The 23,997-nt window shown below is 40.9% G+C and overlaps 1 protein-coding gene and 1 long non-coding RNA gene across 10 annotated transcripts in view; both read left to right on the top strand.

Annotated features, from left to right (window-relative positions):
* LOC116781168 overlaps positions 1-23,997 on the top strand; it is an 844,439-nt gene that overhangs the window by 465,093 nt on the left and 355,349 nt on the right. The window lies entirely within an intron of this gene.
* The window catches only part of MOB3B (MOB kinase activator 3B), a 91,378-nt gene that overhangs the window by 61,148 nt on the left and 6,233 nt on the right, over positions 1-23,997 (top strand). For 6 of the 9 annotated variants that reach the window (XR_004354786.1, XR_004354788.1, XR_004354784.1 and 3 more), the window contains one exon: positions 7,611-7,815. Coding sequence is in view for 2 of the 9 variants with exons in the window: in XM_032676801.1 (XP_032532692.1) it covers positions 7,611-7,815 (205 nt within the window). In the remaining 7 variants the exon portion in view is untranslated. Of the gene's footprint in view, positions 1-7,610; positions 7,816-23,997 lie in introns of those variants that run through there. The other 3 variants (XR_004354791.1, XR_004354790.1, XM_032676802.1) reach the window with 2 other exon arrangements.

The raw sequence follows: 23,997 nt of genomic DNA, 5'->3' as shown, positions 1-23,997 counted from the left end.
TTTATCTCTAATATTTTGCAGCTGTCTGCTTATCTATGTGAGGAATAAAGTCCAGCAAAACTGACATTGTTTTCATTGTCCTTTGGACAGACAGTTCCTTGACTGGCACACTGCGATAACATTAAACATCAGCTTAGATCAGGATAGGTGTTTTTGCATCAAAGGACATATTTTGCAAATTCTTGTGCTTTGGGTACATGGGAGGACGAGCAGAAGGGTTTTGTGCAGCTATCTTCACCACATTGTTAGATTCTGGTAATGTGGTTTTCTTGCTACTTATTACAAAATTGGAAATGATTCTTACTTTACCAGCTTGTTACATTTTTAAGCTGCATTTGCAATAGTATAGTGTCAATGCTTTTGCCAGTGGAGAACTCAGTTTCTTTTTTTTCCCATGTGTATTTTTTAAAAAAGAATGAATTATGATTGTGGCCTGAAAAAGGACTTTCAAATGTGCAGCAAAATTTCTATGCACAATTGCGAAAGGACTTACCAGCTTCCCTTGAGTAAAGCAAGACTTCAGACCACACAAATACTGAACATCGAAAGTGTTCATGCATCTGGCATCACCAAAGATTTAACTAGGGAGTCATTTTCCTTGCAGGCTGCAGGCAGAAGTGTGAGCTAGTTGAGAACCACGTGTAACATACAGCCAAAAAGCTGGGTTGTTCTCTCTGGTTCCTCAGTATTATCTTTCTGTGACCTTATAGGTACTGACTCTTGCCTAGAGAAAATCAGGCCATAAAGACCAACTGTATAATGACTCTTCTTCTGTTTCATCTCTAACCTGTGCAATTGACCATCTATAGGGAGATTGTAATGCGTATTGAAGCAAGAAGATTCAAGATTGTCATATGTCAGATGAGATAAACTTTTTGCCTGTTGCATTCATCTCAGACCTTTAGTTACCTTCCTTTAGCCCCACCTAATTTAGTTGCTTTAACTTTGAGTGTCTCTTATACCACCATTTATTTTTTTTCATCATACTAAGAACAGTTTTTGTATCAGTGGGATTTAAATTAGGACCTCCATCATGACATTAAAACATCTGTGTTTTAAATCAGCAGACCATTAACTTACTGCTAATCACTGCATAAGATGGTCAGGACACTTTCCCATGTCATTGTGACCAGCTTTGTGAGCTGATAGCAGTCATAATTGTGCCTTCAGGGAGTGAATGTCATGAGGGGAAGGCCATGACGCTCTCTGCAATTATGTATGTGGAATACACAAAGAAGTAAGAAAACAGATCAGTGTCATGATTTATTTTGCCAGTACTATGCTGTATGTCTGTTTGATGATGGATAGATTAGATCTGGATGCTCACTCCAGCACAGGAGCAGATCACCTGATAGCAAATTAAGAACATGTAAGGAATGAAGTCAATAGCCTCAGACAACTATGGGTTAAATCTGGCCAATTTAAGAAAGAAAAGAGAAAATCCCTCTATTTTCTGACAGTTAAGAAGTTCATAAATGGATCAGGCAGGTTGAGTTTTGGAAGTTGTAACCCTGCTCATTGTGGGGGAGTAGCCTTTTCCAGCAAGTAAACAGAAGCAAAAAGGTTAAAGGAATACGGGGAGTCAAGGGAAACAATGTGGTTTTTCCAGTATGCTGCTGTGGTGCAAAAACATATATGATGCTTTAAAGGCTCTAGATGTCCATGAACAAGGCCAAAAGGGAGAACCTGCACCAGCAGTGCATGGTGGTTACTGTGAAAAGAAACATGGAGTGATCCTTGTGAGTGACTGTCTGTTAAGGTGCACTGGGATACCCACCTACCAGCCTGATAGAGAGTCATAAAAAGTTTGCTGCCTCCCAGGGACTCAGATTCATCATGTTGTCAGGAGGGCACCCCAAATTGTCAAGAGCACGGCCTACTACCCGCTATTCCTTTTTATGTGGGTACAAATGACACCACAAGCCAAAAAATAGGTAGAATCAAGGAAAACCATAAAGGCCTGGTGAGGCAGATGAGAAACATTGGTGCCCACATCATCTTCCCATTTATGCTCCTGGTTAAAGGAATCAGGACAGCCAGAAGCAGATGCGTAGTGCAGATCAATGTTCTTGTGTCTGATGCTATTGAGAAAGTTTTGGGTTTTATTACAATGGGTTGTGCTTTAACAATTGTAGCCTGTTAGTGAGAAATGGGATCCACCTGTCTAAAAAGGGCAAGAGAATCTTTGGCAGCAGGCTGGCCAGTTTGGTGAGACAGGCTTTAAACTGAAGGACTCAGGGTTGGGGTCCAAGTGGCAATGCTTTTCCATTGCTTCCCCCTGGGGAGTAGGTCATACCAACCAGTGCAGTGACAGATGTTCATGGCTGCCTCTCAAGTTGAGGATCAAGGGCTAACCACATCAAGGAGGTTTTTGGTTATGGTGAATCCTCTTATACCTCTCAGGAATCTGGTTGTTTAATTTTATTATTATTATTGTATAATATATTATTAGTGCCTGTATACAAATATACAGAGCATAGGGAATAAACAAGAACTAGAAATCAATGTGCAGGGCCATGATCTCATTGCAATTACTGAGACATGATTGAATAGCTCCCATGACTGGAATATTGTCATGGATGGGTATGCACTTTGGAAAGGGCAGGTCCAGTGAGGCGAGATGGTGGAGTTGCTCTTTATGTGAGAGAGCAGCTGGAATGTATTGAGCTCTACCCAGGGACAGCTGAACGACTTGAGAGTTTATGGGTGAGAATTGAGGGACAGGCTAATATGAGTGACACTGCTGTGAGTGTTTACTGTATGCCAAGTGATCATGAGGAGGAGTGATGAGGCTTTCTATGGGCAGCTGGAAAGAGGCCTCATGGTCACAGGTCCTAGTTCTCCTCGGGGCCTTCAACACTCTGATATTCATTGGAGGGCCCCAGCACACACAGTCTGTGCAGATTATTGAAGGTAACTTTGATAAAAGTGGTGGAGGAGCCAACTAGGAAATGTGTGTTGCTGGATCATGTGCTAGCAAACCAGGAGTGACTGGTTGAAGATGTAAAGGTTGGAGGCAGCCTTGGCTGTAGCAACTCATGAGATGGTGAAACCAGGATCTTGTGTGAGGGAAGCAAAATCCTAAACTTCTGGAGACCTAACTTCAGCCTCTTCAAAGACCTACTTAGAGGAATACCATGGGATGTGGCGTAGAAGAGGAGTCCAAGAGAGCTGGTCGACATTTAATCGCCACTTCCTCCAAGATCAAGGCCAGAGTATCCCCATAATGAAGAAATCAGGTAAAGGGGGCAGGAGATTTACATGGATGAGCAGGGAGCTCCCAGTAATTTACAGGAAATGGAAAACGGATAGGCCACATGGAAGGACTGTAGGAACATCGTCAAGGTATGCAAGGATGTGACAGTGAAGGCCAACGTCCACTTGGAATTGAGTTCTAGCAAAGGACATCAAAGGACAAGAAGGACTTCTGCAAGTATATCATCAGCAAAAGGAAGGTGAGGAAAATAAGGGCTGCTATTGAATCCTGGTGACGGAAGACACAGAAGCGGTGGAATTTACTGAATACTTTCTTTGCCTCAGACTTAGTGCTGAGCATGGCTCTCAGGAGTCCCAGAGCTTGGAGGTACAAGAAGATTGGAGAAGGAAGACTTCCCCTGGTTGTAGTAGGTTGGGTTAGACAGATTAACACCCATAAATCCATGGGCCCCAATGGGATGCATCTGTGGGTTGCTGAGGGAGCTGCAGATGTTGTTGCTCTGCCGTTCTTCATCATCTGTGAAAAATCATGGAGAACAGGAGAGGTGCCGATGATTGGAGGAAGGCCAATGTCACTACCATCTTCAAAAAGGGCAAGAAGGACGGACCTGGGAAACTACTGGCCAGTCAGCTCATTTCCATCCCTGGGAAAGGTGATGGAACAGCTCATTGAGGAGGTCATAACAAGCATGAAGAAGAAAAGAAGTTTATCAGGAGTGGTCAGTGTTAGGAAGACTGTGGCCAGCAGGTTGAGGGATCCCCCTGCTCTGCTCGGCCCTAATGAGGCCACGTCTGAAGTGCTGCATCCAGTTCTGGGCCACTCACTTCAGAGAGACATTTTGGTGCTGGAACGTGTCAGCAAAGGGCAACAAGGCTTGTGAAGGGTCATTATGAGGAATGGCTCCGGGAGCTGGGTTGTTTAGTCCAAGAAGAGGAGGATCAAGGGGCATCTCATCATCTGACAAACTCCCTGAAAGGAGGTTGTAGCCAGGTGGGAGCCAGTCTCTTCTGCCATGCTGCAGTGAGAGGACAAGAGGAAATGGCTTTAAACTGAGGAGGGGGACATTTAGATTAAATATTAGAAAAGAAATTTTCCCTGTTAGAGTGGTCAGGCATTGGAATAAGTTGCCCAGGAGGTGGTGGAGTCACCATCCCTGGAGATTTTAAGAGGCATCTGGATTCAGTGCTGGGTGGTGTGTTTAGGGGTTTAGGGATTATAGTGACAGTGCTGGGTGGACGGTTGGACTGGATGATCTTGAAAGTCTCTTTCAACTTCAGTGATTCTGTGACTCTAAGGTGAAGGCTACTGTGGCTGAGCTGAAGGACAGCGAACAGGCTCCTTAACAAGTTAAAGGATCTAAATTTAAGCTAGTCTGTTCCCAAGAGCCACTTGTAATAACTATGTTCTGTGGTTGATTTATTTATAACTGTAGCAGCTGCAGTGGGAACAAAACATTGGGCCAAATTTTGACCTCAGAATATAAATCTAGAATCATTTTGCTCTGAATTTTTCAATTTTGATGACATTACTTTGGATTCATTCTGTTGTAATTGAGGTCAGAATAACGTCTAGTTTTGAGTGCAAAGAGCAGCAGAGTGTATGTTCAGTATAGAGCTGCAACCACCTCCATATACTCATTTGTACCTAGATGCTGACCAGACATTGAGCCTCCTCTGTATGCCAGGAACAGAGGGACAGTCTGACAGGCTCTCCAAGGCTGAGGAGTCTCACCACACAGCTACCAATTGCGTTCAGTGATACTAGGAGAAAGTTTTTGACTTTTTTAGGCCACCATATCAGTTTGTAAATCAGTTTTACAGGGAGGAGAGAGAAGTCAGAGAGCCATTACTTATTCTGATGTACCCAGGTGATATATTTGTGATAGTAGCAATGTTTCACTGTTTATTTGAGAGTAAATGAAATAATGTTGCAAAATTGGAGAAATTCCACCACAGCATGTCTGAAAACTTGATGCATGTGAGGAGCAGTGGGAACACAGTGTTTATTATGCATCCTAGGCTGTTTTATACCACCTATTTTTTTTCTATGTGTTACTTACACGTCCTCAAATTCACTGCCTAACACATCTAAAAAGCTGTCAGATGAAAGCCCTTGCTTGCAGCAGAAGCAGTGCTCTGTGGCCTGTGCACTTACTACCTGTAACTGTAGAGTGGGAACATGGGATGCAGGGAAGTTAAAGAATTTGTCAGCTTCATTTATTCACCTTGTTTCAGTCAGTTAATACAGAAGTATGGATGTCTTTATTACAGGAACATTCTTCAGTAACAATTGTATGTCAGCCCGTAGAAGATAAAACTAATTATTCTTCATTTTGGGTCCATAGCTGTTCTGGATCAGAAAATACAGTGCTTTCAAGAATTCATCTCTCAGTTCAGTGAACCAGTTTGCAGTGAAAAGTGTCAGCTATTCCCCTTCCCCTGTTTTAAGACTTAACATTTCTTGGGTATATTTTTAATTTCTGGTTTGGGTTGATTTTACCAAAAACATAAAGCAGACTGCTGCTGTAATCATTTCTGAATTTAGCCATGCTTGATGGCTGGAATGTGATCCTCCTGGGTTAATAAGCAACTAACTGGAGGTTCTGTTATGTTTTTGATAAACTGTGTTTATTTTGCCCTTGGAAATAACAACAATTGTTTATTACAATCCAGGTGCTTGGCTAATTTTGTGGAGTTGTGATTCAAATATTGCCAAGACGTGTACATACAGTCATTTCTGTAGTTTAACCATGTCTCAGTTCATGTCTTGAGCATTCAGGCCTTCTCCTCTGTGACCTTCCATAACGCCTTTAGCATTTAAATGAATGGATGTGATAACGAAAAGCAAACATTTCTTAAGAAGATAAAGTAGTTGTGCTTTAATAGACGTAGCTGGTTTGTATATCAGGAATAAGAAGGGCCGCACTGCATTTCTAAAGCTACTTGAAATTATCTCAGAAGGATTTCCCCTGGTGAACGCAGTTCAAGCCAAAATCCCCAAGACATTTTCCAACATTATTTGCACCTCAGCAATGGCAAATGTAGAGTCAGTTCAGGGATACACTGAACAGGGCACTTCTGCAGGCTGACGTACTTCCCCACTCACATGCTAACAGACACACCAATGGTCACTCAAATCCACAGGAGATATATCCTGGCACCTCCCTGGTGCATGTTATGTCAATGGGACCCAGACTGTTTACAGCCACAGTTGATAATTTATGTCATCTGCGGTCAAAATCTGTTTTTGATATGGAAATCTCCCTGTGTGTTCTCACATCACCCTCATGGAACTCTGCAGTCTGTCCATTAATTCACCATTCCTATGAGAGCTAAGCAATATTTAACAGGAGACTAAAATGTGAAATGAGAAAGCTTGCAGTTTGTTAATGTAGCATCTCCAAACTTCTTTCTGCAAATAATAAATGTTTTTCTTGTTCAGAGCATGAGCTGGGCTTTTAGGGAGTAAAACCAACTGGTTGGTTGTGAGGTTTATTTTATTTTTTAAGAAGCAATAACTACATTTATATGGTTCAAATCCAACTCAAACATGAAGTATAACCAGAAAGTCAGGAGACACTGCAACAAAGCAAAGCAGCAGTAGAGTTCCAAGAAGGACACTGAAGTCCTCATGTCTGAGGGACAATCATGGAAGGAGATGAACCTTTAAGCTTTTTTGGAAAAGCTCAGTGCATACAATACCATGCAAGATCAATCTTTATGAAGGCACAGTCTGAAGGAATTATTGGTACTGTTGTGGGTGCCTAGCTTTTTATTATTGCAGGTGCTTTGGAGTCTCCAGCTGACAAAGCAGTTGAACTTCTAAGGTGTTTTGGGACTGTTCTGTGTCTCCTCAAAGAATTTTCTTTAAAGGAACAAGCAGATTGGTACATATAACTGGGAGGAAATTGAAAGCAAAGGGGTCTATCCTTCAGTCAGTTATTTCAAATTTGTTATTAAATTTGATGCTGTGAAATGCTGCTGTTAAGTAAGGTGAGCAGTGTCTATTACTTCTAGGAAGAGCTCTGTATGTATCAGCTTGGGGAGCAGCCACCTCCTGATAGTGAAGCCATTGATGTTAATGGGTTTGTGTGCACTGCAGTGAAAATCACATTTCTGAATGTTACGATACTGGATGTTCCTCCATTAAATTATGCAGGGAAATAAAGGACCAGTACTTGTTAATCTTGATCCATTAAGTCCTTAAGTATTTGGTTATCTTTTGTGCTAGCCATCAGATAAATATGTGCATTAAGTGACCTTCTGGATTGGAAAGGAAGCCTAGGAAGTCTATACCCTAGTTTGCAGTTAAAATCTCACGCTTTTGCTCCAAAGCTCTTGTCCTGTGAAGATGACAGGATTTTTTATGAAACCCCTGCCTTCTTTATTCACAGGTGTTCCCTTTCCAAAGAACTTCCTTCAGATCTGCAAGAAGATTCTCTGTCGGCCTTTTTCGTGTGTTTGTTCATGTCTACATCCATCACTTTGACCGTATCATCCTCATGGGGGCTGAGGCCCACATCAATACCTGTTACAAGCACTTTTATTACTTTGTGGACAGAGCTCAACCTCATAGACCGCAAAGAACTAGAGCCTTTGGTAAGTGTGGGTTTGGGGAAAAGCTCTTGGAAATTCTTCTCCTCCCTTCACTGAGTTTTTCTCACACTTTTTGCAGTGAGTTCCTCTGGGAATAAGGTCTGTGGTTCAACACTGGAAATTTAAAGGGATGAACTCTGCCTTTGTGCACAGACCTATTCCGTCTGCTGCAGTATTTGTGTGAAGCTCAGTAAAAGAGAAAGTGTAATGCGTTTTGTGTGGAAAAGTACAAAATGGGAAATCCTGCCATTTGAAAACAGAAGTTCATTTGTCTCCTTCCTGTACTATTATATTTAATATATTATTTTATTCTGTCTTTTTTCATGATTGGTAGTAGCATGGCAGTCATAGCAGTCACTTGAATGCATGTGAAGGGGATAGTTATCTATATAAGGTGAATTGTGAGGGGTTTTTTAATCTTTAAGTAGGTGTTTGTGAAGGTATTGTGTTAGCTCCAGAGCGCACACTGAATCTTAAGTGAGGCAGATGGAGTCAGACAAAGGTTCAGATAATTAGCAGTGTAACAAAACCAGACACTTCCTTGTGGACTGATATAGATTAAAATTAAATTCACTGCTTCCAAAAGTAAGACTCCAGAAATGGAACTGCTTATGTGTTGGTTGCAAATGCAAGCAAAATAAAATAAAATAAAAATAAAAACAGAGAAGGAAAAGTAAGGCATAATTCAGAAAGCAGTTTATGTTCAAATCCTCACTGTGGGCATTTAGCCAATTTTAAAAGGGATCAGGGAGCCTTTTCTCCATAGGTCAGAGTTTGGAAAATACTGTGTTATACAGCTTATTATGAAGTGCTGGAAACAATGGGATTTTTTTTTAATTATTTTTTTTACACAGAATCACAGAACAGCTGAGGTGTTGGCTGGCATTGTAGTCCGAATCCCTGCTCAAAGATGTGTCGTCTAGAAAGGGCTGCCCGGGCCCACGTGACATTTTCGGTTGTTCCACAGAAAGGCACACTGAAAGGACATAGTTGATATGAAACAATTCTAAACGTGTGGCAAAGCAATGTTTGCCTGTGTTTCTGCAGGAACTGGAGCTGTTGCAGGTGTGGTTCTTGTATATGCTTATGCTGACTGGAGGAGTGCCCGTGAAGTGAGATAGAATGGATCATCTTGGTTTCAACAGTTCACAAAGCCCCCTGAAAGGCACTTCAATGTGACTTGTATTGATAAGTTGAAATGTATCTATGGTTTCTTTCTACATAGGAGAATTTAATATACCATCTAAGTGTGTCCTAAGGGATAGAAGAAGGCCCTGCAAAAGAGAATTTCTCTGGCAGACTAGTGATCCTAAATTAGCTGTAGCTGTTAAATGCTGAGGGTGAATCACAAGCAAGATACGAAAGCAGGGTATCTCAGAGATAGGAACAGAGGTGAACTTAAGGCTGATATAAGAACTTTACTTGCTTGTAATACAGAGAACATAAAAATTATTTAATGTTGCAATTGGTGGTTTGCAGTAGTCCTGCACTAAGCTGACAGGTGAAGGTTTGGGGACAGAGTGGTCCAGGAGGTGGGCCAAGTCCAGCTGCAGAGCCAGCTAGGAATGTGTTTCACCTGTGCTTTCTCTTTGTATTTCAGCATTCCATCCCTTCACAAAATTATTTGTGGGATCATAATATGATGCAGTATTATTGACTTTACTGGGATGCACCACTCCTGGAAAAATGTTTTCACCTGTTTCCCTTTACCTGTCCTTGACTTGGGTGGATGTCAGCAGTGCAGAAATGCAGAAAAAAACAAAGTCTGTATTTTTCTCTTCAGCTGAGAAGTGAGAAGGGAAGGAGTTATCAGACAAAGCAGACATTACAAATAATCTTGAGTTTTAATGTGGTGGTTGAGGACAACCTGTGGTCTGCCAGGTTCACTGTGACAGGAAATGAGCCCACATTATCTCCCTTTATTAGAAAATGGGCCAAGACATGATTAAATAAACAGACTGCCACATGCTTTAATAAATGGGAAGACAACTGATTTATCAACATAACTTTAAGAAGGGAGAATAATTGGGGAAGTTGGCGGTAGATGAATCATAATATTAGTCTCAGGACTTATGCTCTATGTTTTAAATAGATTTTATCAGCCTTTTGCAACCAAGTGCAGTAGCTATAAAATGAAATGAAGCAAATAAGTCAAACGAGGTTCTCCCTCCCTTCTGGGAGTTGCATAACTTGCCCTTTCTGCAATGAAAGAGAAGGCTGTAGCTGAAAATACTGCATTTCATTTTCCCATCCCCACCAGTACGTTAATTTGACAGATTCCCGACTTTTTCATGGAGTTGTTTTATGAGGGCACAAAAAAGGAAGGTGACTGGTCATTGACCCCAGAGGGGGTCCTGAGGGAAAAACATGTGTCCACTTGGTTAATTTAGGGAAAAAGAAAAAGTCTGAAAGCGTATCTGTCCTTTCCTGCAACTGACAGACAGACAAGGCAGGACCATGAGAGCTCTCAGAAGACCTTTAAGGCATGCCTTCATGGGAAGGCTGTCAGGAAAAAAACTTTTTGGGCTTCAGGATGTGTCATCTGCTTTGTGCTGGCTCTCTGTGTAAGCAGCTTTATTTTCCGGTGGCAGTAGTTCACCCTAATTCACTTTTGAGCCTCTTCCCAAGGCCAAAACTTCCTAGCATAGAGGTACCTATAACCTCCATCCCACCCTCACCCTGTGTAGATGACTGCTTGTCAACTTCAAATATGGCATCTAAACATGCTTTTTGGTGAGAATCCTTATGCAGCTAACTCAGCACATAAATTTACTGTTCAAACAGTAGTGCAGCTACAGCAAGTAATGACCCTCTACTTCTTTCCTGTGATCTCTTTTCTCTATCAGCATATTTCATAGTATGTTGGATTAAAGAGATATACCTTGTAACTTTATAAGCACATCATGAGCAAAACAGTCTTGGTTTGTGGCATTTTACTTAATTTATTGCCAGTTAACAAAACACTTTTGATTACAGATCTGGATATTGAGGAAAAAAACCCAATTAAACAAAAACACTTACTGAAGAAACACTTTTCTTCCCCAGACTCTAATTCAGTAAAAAATTCCTCCCTGCTTTTGGGTCTCAACTGACCTTGGTTTTGCTACACATTACATTCAGCTACTCCTAATCTCTTTGGTGGGGGGCAGTGCAGGAGATGGGGGGATGTATGTATGTGTTGCTTCCTTCTTATTATTTGTTTTCCCCCACTCCATCTAGGTTTTACTGTGGGATGCTGTCCCTGCTCTGGTGCAGGTCGCTCATGATCCACAGTTCCTTCAGGGATATACCTGCTCTGGAGCATGACTCTTCCTTTCAAGAGTATGTCTCCAACCACATCCCAACAGTGCCACCATTTGTCCTCTTCTTTTAACAGCTGCTGCTTTCTTAAATATCTGTGTGCAGAGGCACTGTGTGCTTCTCTAGTTGAAATTTTGGCACTTGGTGGGTTTATTTGCGGTGGTTTCAGGAGCAGCTGGAAATAGATGGCTGGCACAGGACAGTTTATAGCCTCCTGCCACAAGAAGTCAGCCCTATAACCCCCCTGCTACCAAAACCCTGCCCAGTACAAAGCATCCTTTTCTAAGTAAGTCATATGTAATCTGTGTAAGTCATGTGTACTTTCTGTTTCCAATTTTGTTTTAGGTTTTTTTGCGTATCTCTGTGTAGTAGCTCTCTTCATGACTCTTCTTATGTGGAATATAAAAATATTTAGCATTTGACGGAAGTCTTGTGAGCCTGAATTTAACAGTGTTTGCAAAGTACCCTGGTGCCACGAAATAAGAGTTGTACTGAGAGTAGAGCTTGCTCCTACTTCTACTTCCTACCTTCAGCAACAAACTGGATCCTTACCACATACGAAAGAAATGAGAAGACCAAAACTTCCTGTGTTCCTTAACTTGGTGTTCACTGATTTGCTTTGCTGTTGCTTTAGGAATTACAGTGCTAAAAAGAGGAAGTGAGCAAGCTTTGAGAAACCTGATCTACCAGGGGCTGATGAGGGATATCGGTCAGAGAAGGGGAAGAGCATCTTTGGCCATAAGCCTGCCAAGCTGGTGGGCTTTAATCTAAAAGTGCCAGGGGAAGGGAACATCAGTCCATCCCACTCCTACCAGTTTGATGCTAGTGCCAGCAACAGATGCCCAGAGCCTGAAGAGGGATCACTAGTCAGGAGGAGAGCATCTGGAGAGCACCACAAAGGAATTCCTGACACTCCCATGGGGGTCAACTTAAATGCCGCTGTGCGAACACAAGTACAGCATGGGGAATAAACAAGAGGAGCTAGAGACATGCACACGCCTGCAGGGCTATGCTCTCACTGGCATCAAGGAGACGTGGTGAGATAGCTGCTATAACTGGAGTGTTAGAATGGAAGTATAGGCAGGGAAGATGAGAAGAGGGTGTCACCCTCTATGTCAATGATGAATTTCAGTGCCTGGAGCATCACCTGGGGATGGATGAGGAGCTGAGCGAGATCTTATGGGTCAGGATTAAAGGGAGAGCAGGGATTAAAGGGAGGGCAGGGACAGGTGACATTACTGTGAGGGTAATGTCTACAGGCTGCCTGACGAGGAAGATCGAGCAGATGAGACCCTTTACAGACAGATCAGAGTGACCTCACCATCACAAACCCTGGTCTCAGGGGGGACTTCAACCACCCCAATACTTACTGGAGAGGCAACACAGCAGGGTACAGGCAACCAAGGAGGTTCCTGGAATGAGTTGAAAGCTTTCTTCTTCAGGTGATAGAGAAACCAAAATGCTGAACCTTGTTCTCACCCAGAAAAGCCAGGATGTGAAGCTCAAGGGCATCCTGGGCTTCCATGACTGTGAAATGGTGGAGATCAAGATCCATTTCCATGGAATTCAGGAGAGCAGACTTTGGCCTCATCAGGCCAAGATCCTTTGGGATCTTCTTGGTAGAGTACCACAGGATAAATCCCTGGAGTAAGGAGAGGCATAAGAAATCTAGTTAACATTGAAAGATCACCTCCTCTGAGCTCTGGAGCAATGCATCCTGATGAAGAGAAAGTTGGGCAAAAATGCCAGGAGGCCTGCTTGGATGATCAAGGAGCACCTGAACAAACTACATAAGAAGCCTGAAGAAGGTGGAAGGACAGGGGGAGGTGTCCAAGCAGACAGGAATCACCTTTCAGGTGAGGAAAGCTAAAGTCCTAATAGAATTAAATCTGTCCAGGGACATCAAAGGCAGCAAGAAAAGCTTCTGTAGGTATGTTGGTGATAAAAAGAAGATGAGGGGAAAATGTGGGCCCTCTCTGGAAGGAAATGGGAGACTCGATTACCCAGGGCATGGTTAATCACGGTAGCCAGGAGAAGGCTGACTTTTTTTCCTCAGTCTTCACCAAAAAGTGCTTCAGCCACACCACCCAAGTCACAGAAGGCAAAGGCAGGGACTGGCAGAATGAAGAACCACACGCTGTAGGAAAGCATCAGGTTTGAGGCTACCTAAGGCACCTTAAGGTGCACAGTTCCGTGGAACCTGATGAGATATGTCCATGGGTCCTAAAGAAACTGGTGAAGCAAGTGGCTAAGACACTTTCCATCATGTTTAAGAAGTTGTGGCAGTCTGATAGTTTCCACTGACGGAAAGAGGAGAATCGTATCCCCTGTTTTTAAAAAGTGAAATAAAAAAGACCTGAGGAATTACAGGCCAGTCATTCTCACCTCTGGCAAGATCATAGAGCAGATCCTCCTGGAAACTATACTAATGTACATGGAAAACAGGGAGGTGATTGATAACAGCCAACGTGACTTCATTAAGGGCAAATCACGTCTGACAAATTTAGTGGCCTTCAACAATAGGGTTACAGATTTGGTACGTGAGGGAAGAGCAACTGACATCATCTACCTGGAGTTGTGCAAAGCATTTCACACCGTCCCCCACAACATTCTTCTCTCTGAGCTGGAGAGACATGGATTTGATGGGTGGACAGGTGAATAAGGAATTGGCTGGATGGTCACACTCAAAGTGTTGTGGTCAATGGCTCAACGTCCAAGTGGAGACCAGTGGTGAGTGCTGTTCCTCAGGGCTCAGTTTTGTGACTGGCGCTGTTTAACATCTTTATCAGCATCATGGACAGTGGGATCCAGGGCACCCTCAGCAAGTTTGCTGATGACACCAAGTGGTCGTGTGTGTGTGATGCAGTCAAAGTGCTGGAGAAAAGGGATGCCATCCAGAGGGACCTTGACAGGCTTGCGAGGTGGGTCTGTGCAAACCTTGTGGAGTTCACAAGGCCAAGTGCAAGGTCCTTCACCTGGTCAGGCCAGTCTTTTTTCTGTTTAACCAGTGTGGTGTCCTCTTACAGAGCAAAGACTTCCTTTTGTGCACTTTCAGAAGTATCCAAAAATATATTGCAAATCAGTTTGTTTCCCAGCAGATTCCTACGTAACTGGAAACTACTGATGGTAGTGAAATTTTCCTCTGAGGACAGGGGTAATAGACAGCAGAATATGGCCATCTAATTTGCTTATACTCCAAAAGCTGGTTTTTTTATATGTCACATCCTGTGAAAACACTGACATTTTTCTCTGAGGCAGTTTTTATAAACAGTTTTTAATGAGAACAGAAAATATTAATTACACTTGAATGAGAAAAAATAGAAAAGTATATTACTTTTGTGTACTGTTCTGCTAACTCTTGAAATGTTGATTTTATTTGGATGCAGAGACTATCAACCATGGTAGCAACTGAATAGTATTGGGGATGGAAGTGGTGACCATCGGTGGAGCTGAGTGTATAAAAATGGTGAAGCTGGTAATTGCCTCCATGAGGATGGAGTTCATCTGCAGGATAAACAAGAACAGTAGGATTTTCTTGCCTTATTCTCCATTATTCTCAGTGTGAAATCCTCCATTCATTTCTGATCACATTTTGGTGTAATATTTGGAGCTATTTGAAAGTAACTATCACACAGAAATCAGGATACCACATCAAGAAGTCTCTGTTTTTACATGAGTTTCTCCAGGTCCCCTGTTTGTTTCCGGTTAGGCATGTGGTGCTCAGGTGAACCCTTTAGAACCTCTCTTTTATGCTTTTTGCTTTGCCAGGGCTACAGAAAGGCATAAATATCAGTCCCCCAGCTCTGTCACTTTGTCACTTTGCCTCTGTGCATGAGGCCCAATTAGCTGCTACTACACATCTAGTTTACATCTTTTCACAAAATAATTAGCAGCTTTGCTGCATCTTTGTCTACACCACAAAAAAAAAAGTTTACTCATCAGGCAATTCTTTTCCAGAAATGCCATAGACATAGTAGAAATACTGTAAACGTAGCATGTCTGGCACTAACCTCATCCAGTGCTCACAGTGGAAAACTCAGCAGTACCAGGTTTAACAAAACATGGCAAAGTGCTGGTATTTTGACACAGGTGCACTCAGACGAAGCACGACTGAGTGAAACAGGATGCTTAAATGAGACTTCAGCTGCAGACAAACTTTTCAAGCGTATATTTAAAATGAAAGTATACCTTTCTTAGTTCACTTGGGGTTTTTTTTTCAAGTCACTGGTTTGTCTGCTTAGCTGGGGTTTTTTTTATGTTGAAAATTAGAATTTGCACTTTTCCAATCCATTATCTCCACACGTCCACTTGCAGTCTTCATATGTGAGGGTATCCACAAATCAGTAGAATCTGAAATATAAATTATTTGTCAGTCAGCAGAGGATAGTTTTAGCTCAAAAGTACAGGAGAATTAGTTTCATTATAATCACTTGTTCTTGTTTTTACTATCTTTTATAGCTACCCAGTTCTACTTTTATACTACTACTCATTGCTGTCGAAGTACAGCCCTTCAGATCCTTCTGAAGTGTCTTGTGTTACAGTACTTAGAAGAAGCAGGACAACAATAATATTAACATACTGTTTTAAAAATATCTCTGGCTTTTTATCCTTCTAGGTGTCTCAGTGTGTTGTGTCTCTGTCTGTCTGGCTTAAGCTTTAGGCAGGGAACATGTAAAGTTTAGTCTTATTCAGAGTCATAGATGCTGCTCATGCTCCAGAAGGATAACTGATCATTGCCCAAATAATCTGTTGTTTACAGATCCTGACCAAAAAATGTATCAGTGAAGCTTCTGTATCAAAAGCTTCTCCTTTTCTCATGCCTTGACACTGGGGCATTCAGAGAGAGAGCTGACAACTCCCTGCCACTCTGTTAAGAACAGATAAGCACAACCCAAACAGCTCCTTCTGAAGAAACTGGCACCCGACTTTGCCATCCTTTCTCTGTTACGGCTTTGTCTATCCTCCTACAAAATTGCACACCATACCCTCTACTAGATGGAACTGAATAGCACTGTACATACAGATAACTGAGTCAAAGGTTGTTTACCAGAGAGAGTGTGTGTGTGTGTGTGTGTGTGTGTGTGTGCTTTCAGTGGTTCTCTTTAGGCGCATAATGTGCGCATACAACTATTCTAAAACTGTTCAAAATTCAGATACTTCTTTGTTCACACCATTAATTTATCAAATAATTCACTTTTCCTGCAAGGTTGCTGCTTATAGTTGCTTTATCATCACAAAGTGGTAGAGTGACTGAGTACTTCTTCAGGTATTATCCAAATATAGATACACACTCACTAAACCAGTTTGAGGTATAATTTCTCTTTCTTCCCCTCTCCTGGTTGTTTGCTTTGGTAAAAGCATTCCTATTCAGGCAAGGCTTGTCACTGATGCCAACTAGAAAGCAGTATTTTTTTAATTCTAAAAAAAAATCCAAGCAGAAACCAAAGCACAAACAACAACAAAGAAACCAAGCATTCCCTGCCCCCAATCCAAATATGGGGATAATTTCCAACAGGATTTCTTTTGTGTTGTACAAGTGAACAAGTGATGAGAATTTCTCAAGAAATGGATCTGATCACTAACTAAACAAGAAACCAGTCATAGCTAAATGCCGTCTTTCCCATGTCCTCCAAGTAATTAGAGGGGAATTGAGAACTTTAGGACTTAACATTGCTGAAAAGTAGAATTATCAGCTTTGATGCTCAAAGAAAGCAGAGTCATAAAATGCACTGCTATGTCAGATTTTCTAGTGTATAATTTCCGACATACATGTTTTTATCACATCAGCTGCCTTGCCTGCACTGAACTCAAGACAGAGGGACTTTCCTAGTGACAATTTTCATCTACTCATCAGAGGGATTGAAGTGGTTCATTTTGGTGCTCTGGATTAACCAACCTCTCTGCTGCCTGGTGCTTTGATACAGTTCTCTCTTTTGTGGGTACATAAGTACAGGTGTCTGTTGCTGGTAAGGAGGACACCACGTAAATCCTCTTTTAAAGTTTAGCTAATGACTGTAAATTATAGCCTTTTGAATAAAAAGGGGTTCTCCAAATTAATCTACATTTCACAGTTTGCAATAAACAGCACCACATTTGTGCTTCAAAGAGATTATTAATACAAAGAAAAAAAGGGTTGTAGTTAACAGTCCAGAATAAAGCAAGAACAGGAAATTTTTCAAGAAACTTATCCCTACAAATGTCTTCAGTGTTGCAGAACATTGAAGAAGCAGAAGCTAACTGTGAAACAACAACAGCTGATACTTTGCTCTTCTTTCTTTTCTTTTTTCTTTTCTGTTCTCCTTTTCTTCTTTTCTTTTCTTTTCTTTTCTTTTCTTTTCTTTTCTTTTCTTTTCTTTTCTTTTCTTTTCTTTTCTTTTCTTTTCTTTTCTTTTCTTTTCTTTTCTTTTCTTTTCTTTTCTTTTCTTTTCTTTTCTTTTCTTTTCTTTTCTTTTCTTTTCTTTTCTTTTCTCTTCTCAAATCTTCTCAAATCTTCTCTTCTCAAATCTTCTCAAATCTTCTCTTCTCAAATCTTCTCAAATCTTCTCAAATCTTCTCTTCTCAAATCTTCTCTTCTCAAATCTTCTCAAATCTTCTCAAATCTTCTCAAATCTTCTCAAATCTTCTCTTCTCAAATCTTCTCTTCTCAAATCTTCTCAAATCTTCTCAAATCTTCTCAAATCTTCTCAAATCTTCTCAAATCTTCTCAAATCTTCTCAAATCTTCTCAAATCTTCTCAAATCTTCTCAAATCTTCTCTTCTCAAATCTTCTCTTCTCAAATCTTCTCAAATCTTCTCAAATCTTCTCTTCTCTTCTCTTCTCAAATCTTCTCTTCTCTTCTCTTCTCTTCTCAAATCTTCTCTTCTCTTCTCAAATCTTCTCAAATCTTCTCAAATCTTCTCAAATCTTCTCAAATCTTCTCAAATCTTCTCTTCTCTCTCTTTTCTTCCCTTCTATTCCCTTTTCTTTCTTTTCTTAGCTGTCATCAGAAGGCAATTGTAAAGACATAATTAAGAAGAAGTTTCAGAAATATGTTTTCTTAATTTCATCAGTACTTATTGAGTGACTCTGTTAGTTTTATTGAGTGTTGCATTGGGCTGTTATTATTCTTTCTAAACCTACACAAACCAGAAAACTAAGAAACAGCAAGTCCAATTTTTCTAATTGTCAAAAGAAAAAAAATCTAGTGTCACAAAACTTGGCAGGTCTGTAAAAGAAAAAAAAAAGAAAAAGGAAAAATATATTTATTGCCCCATTTAAACAGATCTGCTAGTGTATAAAATCATTTATGCAAAATACCTACTGTATGCAACAAAACTGTAGTTCATAGTAGAGAACTAACATATCTCCTGATAAATTTTCTGTAAACTTCTATGATACAGTTTTACTGTTTGCTTATTCACTCTGCATTAACTCATCGCACAAAGCAGCACATTTAAAGTCCATGTAGTAGGGTAAGATACACTAAAACCAACTTTTATTTTATTGTTACAGAAGACAAAAGCATATAGAAGGTGAAAATATCTCCTTGGAATATGTTGTCTTTAAGCAAATCAGTCATCCAAATACATGTTCTTTGTATCTACCTGGATCTAACCCTACTCAGAGGTATATTTGGAAGTGTAATTTCCTGATCCTGTTCCTGCTTGCAGTCAGCTGATAAAATGCCTTTTTCATCAGTGATTATGGGTTACATTTGCAGACAGGAGTATTATATGTGTCCTGCAAACATCACCATACAAATTCAGGAAGAATCAAATAGGATTATTGTCAGGCTGTCCTTAGCTTCAAAATAGCTATCCTGAAGCCAAAGAGATTGTCTGAGAGATTAATTTAATCCTGTGCATCACGATAATCGAGATTCATTCAAGTAGAAGTTGTCTTGAAACCTAACAAAAAAAAATACTCAAATGATCAATATACCCACTGGATAGGAATTACTAGTGTGTTGGGGGTTTTTTTCAGTCAGGTTGTAGAGACAAGGGCAACTAAAGAAGCATAACAATTTTTTTTAGTGGCTTTGAAGAATCCAATTTCTAAATGAGTACTCAGGGCATGGTTCTAACTAAAAATTCCAGGGAAAAAAAGAAGTTTTGTAGGTGACTTTACTGCTACAGTTCTGGTTTCAGCCTTCCTATCCTGGTCAATTAGCTGTCTAAATATAGATCAATTCTGCAGCACGGGATCATAGGCCTCATGATCTCTGCTATTCCATAGAAAACAGCCTCTTTTGTCACCAGGATACAAAGAGCTTTGTTCACATTATAATTACTTGTCAATTGTTGAAACCTTTGTGAAGAAAGCAGCAAGAAAAAGCTGCAGAATTCATAGCCATTTGTGCTTTGAAAAACAAGCCTTTTTCTTCTTCATCTGCTTATTCTGCAGTTCTGATTTGAACTATGAAAAACTGTGAACTGGCTCCATTGGTACATCACTGGGCCTCTCTGCGTATATATGGGATTCCCTGTAGCTATGTCTTGCTTTTCTGTTGCCGTGTGTAGAAAGGAGAAAGGAATGTCCCAGTGATGCTTGTGTCTGCTCAGCAGAACCTTCTAATCTTAAACCTGAGATCAGAAGGGCTGTTTGTGTATTCCCTTCTTGCCCAACACTGTGTATTTATTCACAGGATTGTTGCACATATACTAAATTCCTTAACTATAAAAATGTGGTTAAGGCTATGCACTTTTCTTTTTCTTTAGGTGCAGTGTTTGAAGACATGAGTGGCTACCTGTGGAGGGTTGTTTTCTCTAAGTCAGTAAGCTGGGCAAGTGAATTTGGCATGGGGTCCACTTCTGGCACCTCCTTGCTGTTGGCCACTTGGTCATGCCTTCCAAGCTGATTGGTGCTTGGAAAAAAAGGCTACCTGGGGTGGGTATCCCTGCCTGTCAGGAGGCAATACTTTAACCACTTGTCTGCTGACACACTGGTATATACATCTTAAAACCCTCACTGTTTAAAACAGTTGTCAAAGGGTTAAAACAAGCTGTTTCCCCGCCATCCTTAGGCTTGCTTACTGGCAGTAGGAGGAGCTGAGGAGGGGGAATGTCAAGCCATTCTTTGCTTCAGTTTGGGGAACTGGAGGTGAGGGTGGGGCACAGACACTGAAGGAGGATTCAAGTGTTTAATGCAACCCTGGTTTTAGTGAAGGTCATTATTGCATTTATTATTATTTCTAGTGTTTTTATAAAATACTATTTTTTGTACTATTTACTCTTGTCACTTCTCCCACTTTCCCATCAGCTTTTGCACAGGACAGACCCCTGGCTTCTGTTAAATACTGGTACAAAGGCAATGTCAGTTTGGAGGTTTTTTGCCTTTTGTTTTGCTAGTTCTATATTTGACTGATATAAGCACAGAAACACAGTTTTCTTAGAAGAGTGTAATTATCTATTGGGAACTCATTCTTCTTGTTACCCATTCAGATTCAATCATCTCCCCACAGGCAGGTATGTCACGTTGAAAAGATTTCTTCAGCTACTCATTCATACTGTAATGAGCTACTCATTCATGCGGATTTTTTCCATTCTTTTCCTGCTGCATTTAAAGGTGAACTGAGGAATAGAAATTAAAATAGTTAGATATAGATTTATGTGGTGAAACTATCTGAGAAGCGTGTTGGAGCATTATGGAGGGGAGAGGACAAGACATCCATCAGCGATAAGGATTGATTACCCTTTTAGGACTGTGTTGCTTTTTTCCTTTCATCTGTGAAACCATCTTGATACTCCCTGAAAAATACTCAGGAAGTCATCCTTCCAGGAAATCATAAATACTAACAAAACAGATAAATTTCAAAATGGCTTGTTAACATTAACTTCAGCAAATAAGTAAATACTTCAAGGACTTGACAAAGAATAGCAAAAGTTTCTCTTTGCATTCCATAGAAGTTAGTTCTGTGTTAAATTCTCCTCAGTTGCTGGTCTTGGGCATATTCAGCACATAGAACGGGTCCAGATTTCTGTTTTGAATTTTGGATTTGAAAAACAGCATTTACTTCTGCCTGTATTTTTTGAGGTAAGTGTGTAATCCAAAATTGAGAGCAGGAAAAGTCTGAATGCAGCAATTGTTGCCTAAAATCTGAGAAATAATTCTCTGGACAATTTTGAGTATAGAAAAGCAAAACGCAGTTCTTTAGTTGAGGCACCATAGGTGCACAAAATATATTACACCCCCGCACAGTATAGGCCTTTACAATTTTATAATACCATCTAATTACAATATCTGGACATTACCTCACTGGTTACACACATTCCCAAAACTGTCCCTCCCACTGGACCACCCTTGCCACACCTCCCAAATTTGAGTCAGTGTTCTCAAAACTACCACCCCTTCCTTCCAACCCTCATACTCTTTGTCATCTGTGTCCTCCTTGGAACAGCTTCAAGGCCTCTGAGTAGTTTTGACTGGTTATATCAAGTGGTGTGACTCTGTTATGTCTTATTCTGTGTACTTTTCTACAGATAAGGTGTTTTTCACCTTGCTGAAATCTTGACAAGAATGTTAAACAGCATTTTAGGAATCTGATACAAAGGTATTTAGCAAACTAAAAGTACTAGTGAGTTATACTACAATTTTATATAATATAGATTTTAAGGCATAACAATACAGAAGCATACTCTGGAGTGTCTGGTAATCAATTTTCAAGAGGAAGTGCATTGGCTATCAAAAGCTCTGGTATGGAGAGTTTCTCCTAACAGTGGGTTGGATGTTTAGTCAGCACAGAAAGACTTTGAAAGTTTTAAATATCTTTTCAGATGTTTGTGTGTGCCTGTGTGTGTCTCTCTGTTTGATTTTCTGGTTCTCTTGTCTATCTATCATTTGTATTTCATTTAATATCCAGCTGAGATTGGGTATCATAACACCTTAAGCCAAAGAGTCAGCAGTTCGAGTCTTGCTGCCTTCTCAGAAGAGTCAGTCCACAGATAGTTGTCATTTCGCATGTTTGGGAGTACCCTTATGTGCTTTTAATTGATAATTGGTAGTCAAGAACATACCTCTACACTTTTCACAATTTAAAATGAACAGTGAAGTTTCAGAGAAGCACAAAACCAGGAGGACTCACGAAACACTGAAGAAGGTTCAGCTTTGAGTTTGTTTTAAAGACAGTGCTCAGCTGTGGCTGTGCACCACCAGAATAATTAAGGAGCCAGATCTCTGTGGAGGTTTGAGGGGGACTTTTCCACTAAGTGCAGTGGGACCGTGTGTTAAGGTCCCTGGTGCCTGTCAGAATCCGTGAGAGATATTCCAGCAGGATCTGTGAAGAGTGAGTGATTAATTTTTAAAGGTAAGTCTCTCAGAGGGGGCAGAATTTGGCAAGTAGGAGCAGTTTGCTCTGTAACAGGCTCAGCAGTAGGCTCTGCAGCACACAGCATGCCTCGTGCTGCCATCCAGCCAAGGTTGGACATGGGGATATGACCCTTCCTCTCATTCTCACCAGCATTTTGAGTGAAGCTTTTTCTTCACCAGTGTCATAATCATCAGTCTCTTTGAGAAACCATTTCCTGTTTGTTTTATTTCTCTATTTTAAATTCCTCTAAGAAAATAACAAGTGAAAGTAGGTCACTCTCACAAAGCTTGTACTGATTTATTATCACAAGTATCATGGGCTTTTTTTTTTTCTCTAAATCTCATATAGTTCACTGTCATTGGCTGAAATCACTAAAAGCTCAAGCACATATATGCAGGAATGCCATGCGACTGTGTTTCTGTGTCCTTCATTTACCAGTAACAATATAGGTCAATAAAGAAAGTGTTTCTGTGCATCAGAGATGTTGATATTTTGTAAGTTTTAATGTATTTCTGACTTTACAGCTTTGGTGAGCATTTCCAAAACAGTAGCCAAGTAGCTGTTGGGACAGAAGGCCTGCTAGGTAGAAGCAGGGGAAACTTGCAGGGCCATTTGCAGCAGTTTTCTCCTGATAGGGTGGGGAACTAGGATTTAGGGAGAAGACTGTGGATGTAACTGTATAACCAAACAAAAATCCAGAAATTAAGGGAGAGAGAGACTTGGAGATAATTTGTATTACTATACGAAATGAATTTTGCCTCTTCAAAAGCGTTAGGAATGGCATGGTAGGTTCCTGCTTCATGACTCCCCTGGCAAACTGGTTTAAAGCCATCTAGTTTACATCTTATGCATAGGTCATCTAGGCTCCTACTCTTTCCTTTTCCTGGAGACATTCTTCCATATCTAAACTGCTGCCTCTGATGCTGTTGTGGTTTGCCTCCCACTGTGCCTGAAGGAGTATGGCCGAGGTTGTAATGGCTCTGATACAGTCTGCATTACTCCCAGTACTGCTTTTCTAGCAGGATAAGATGCTACTACCTGACTGCAAATAGCTGTTCAGCAGCAGTTGCAGAAAGAAGTTGTAGTGTATTACCTCTCAAATCTATCAGCTGTAGTCATAGGTACTACACTGTGGACATGCAGACACTGAGTATGTGTAAATTTAGGAACCTGCAAAGATAAAAAATGCCTCAAAAAGAATTATCACCTAATTAATCTTCAGGTAAGGGGAAAAAAAAGGAATAATTTAAAATCTGTGAAGAATACACAGACTGTGCAATGAATACTTCATGAGTGTATTTCACCTCCTATCTACTTGCAGCAGATATTGCTGAGGAAGGTGCTGCACAGTCCCTGAAATGTGTGTGCCTCCTCAGCCTGTAACAAAAACCCTGGCACCACCCTGCAGAGGCAGCTCTGAGCGCAGACCACTGGGCAGCACCTAACATCCTCCACTGGGGAAACCAGCTTTGAAAACAGGGTGTCAGGCCCTGTCAGTAGAGCTTCTGTGTGGTGTCAAACCACATCAGAGCGTATGGTCACTGCCCTGGCCTGCCCTGCCCTTCCCAGGAAGACTTTCCTGATGGTTTCACATCAAACT

This window comes from Chiroxiphia lanceolata, chromosome Z (assembly GCF_009829145.1).
Source record: "Chiroxiphia lanceolata isolate bChiLan1 chromosome Z, bChiLan1.pri, whole genome shotgun sequence".
Classification (NCBI taxonomy): domain Eukaryota; kingdom Metazoa; phylum Chordata; class Aves; order Passeriformes; family Pipridae; genus Chiroxiphia; species Chiroxiphia lanceolata.
Note: the sequence above shows the minus strand (reverse complement) of the source record. Positions and strands in the feature narration are given on the sequence as shown.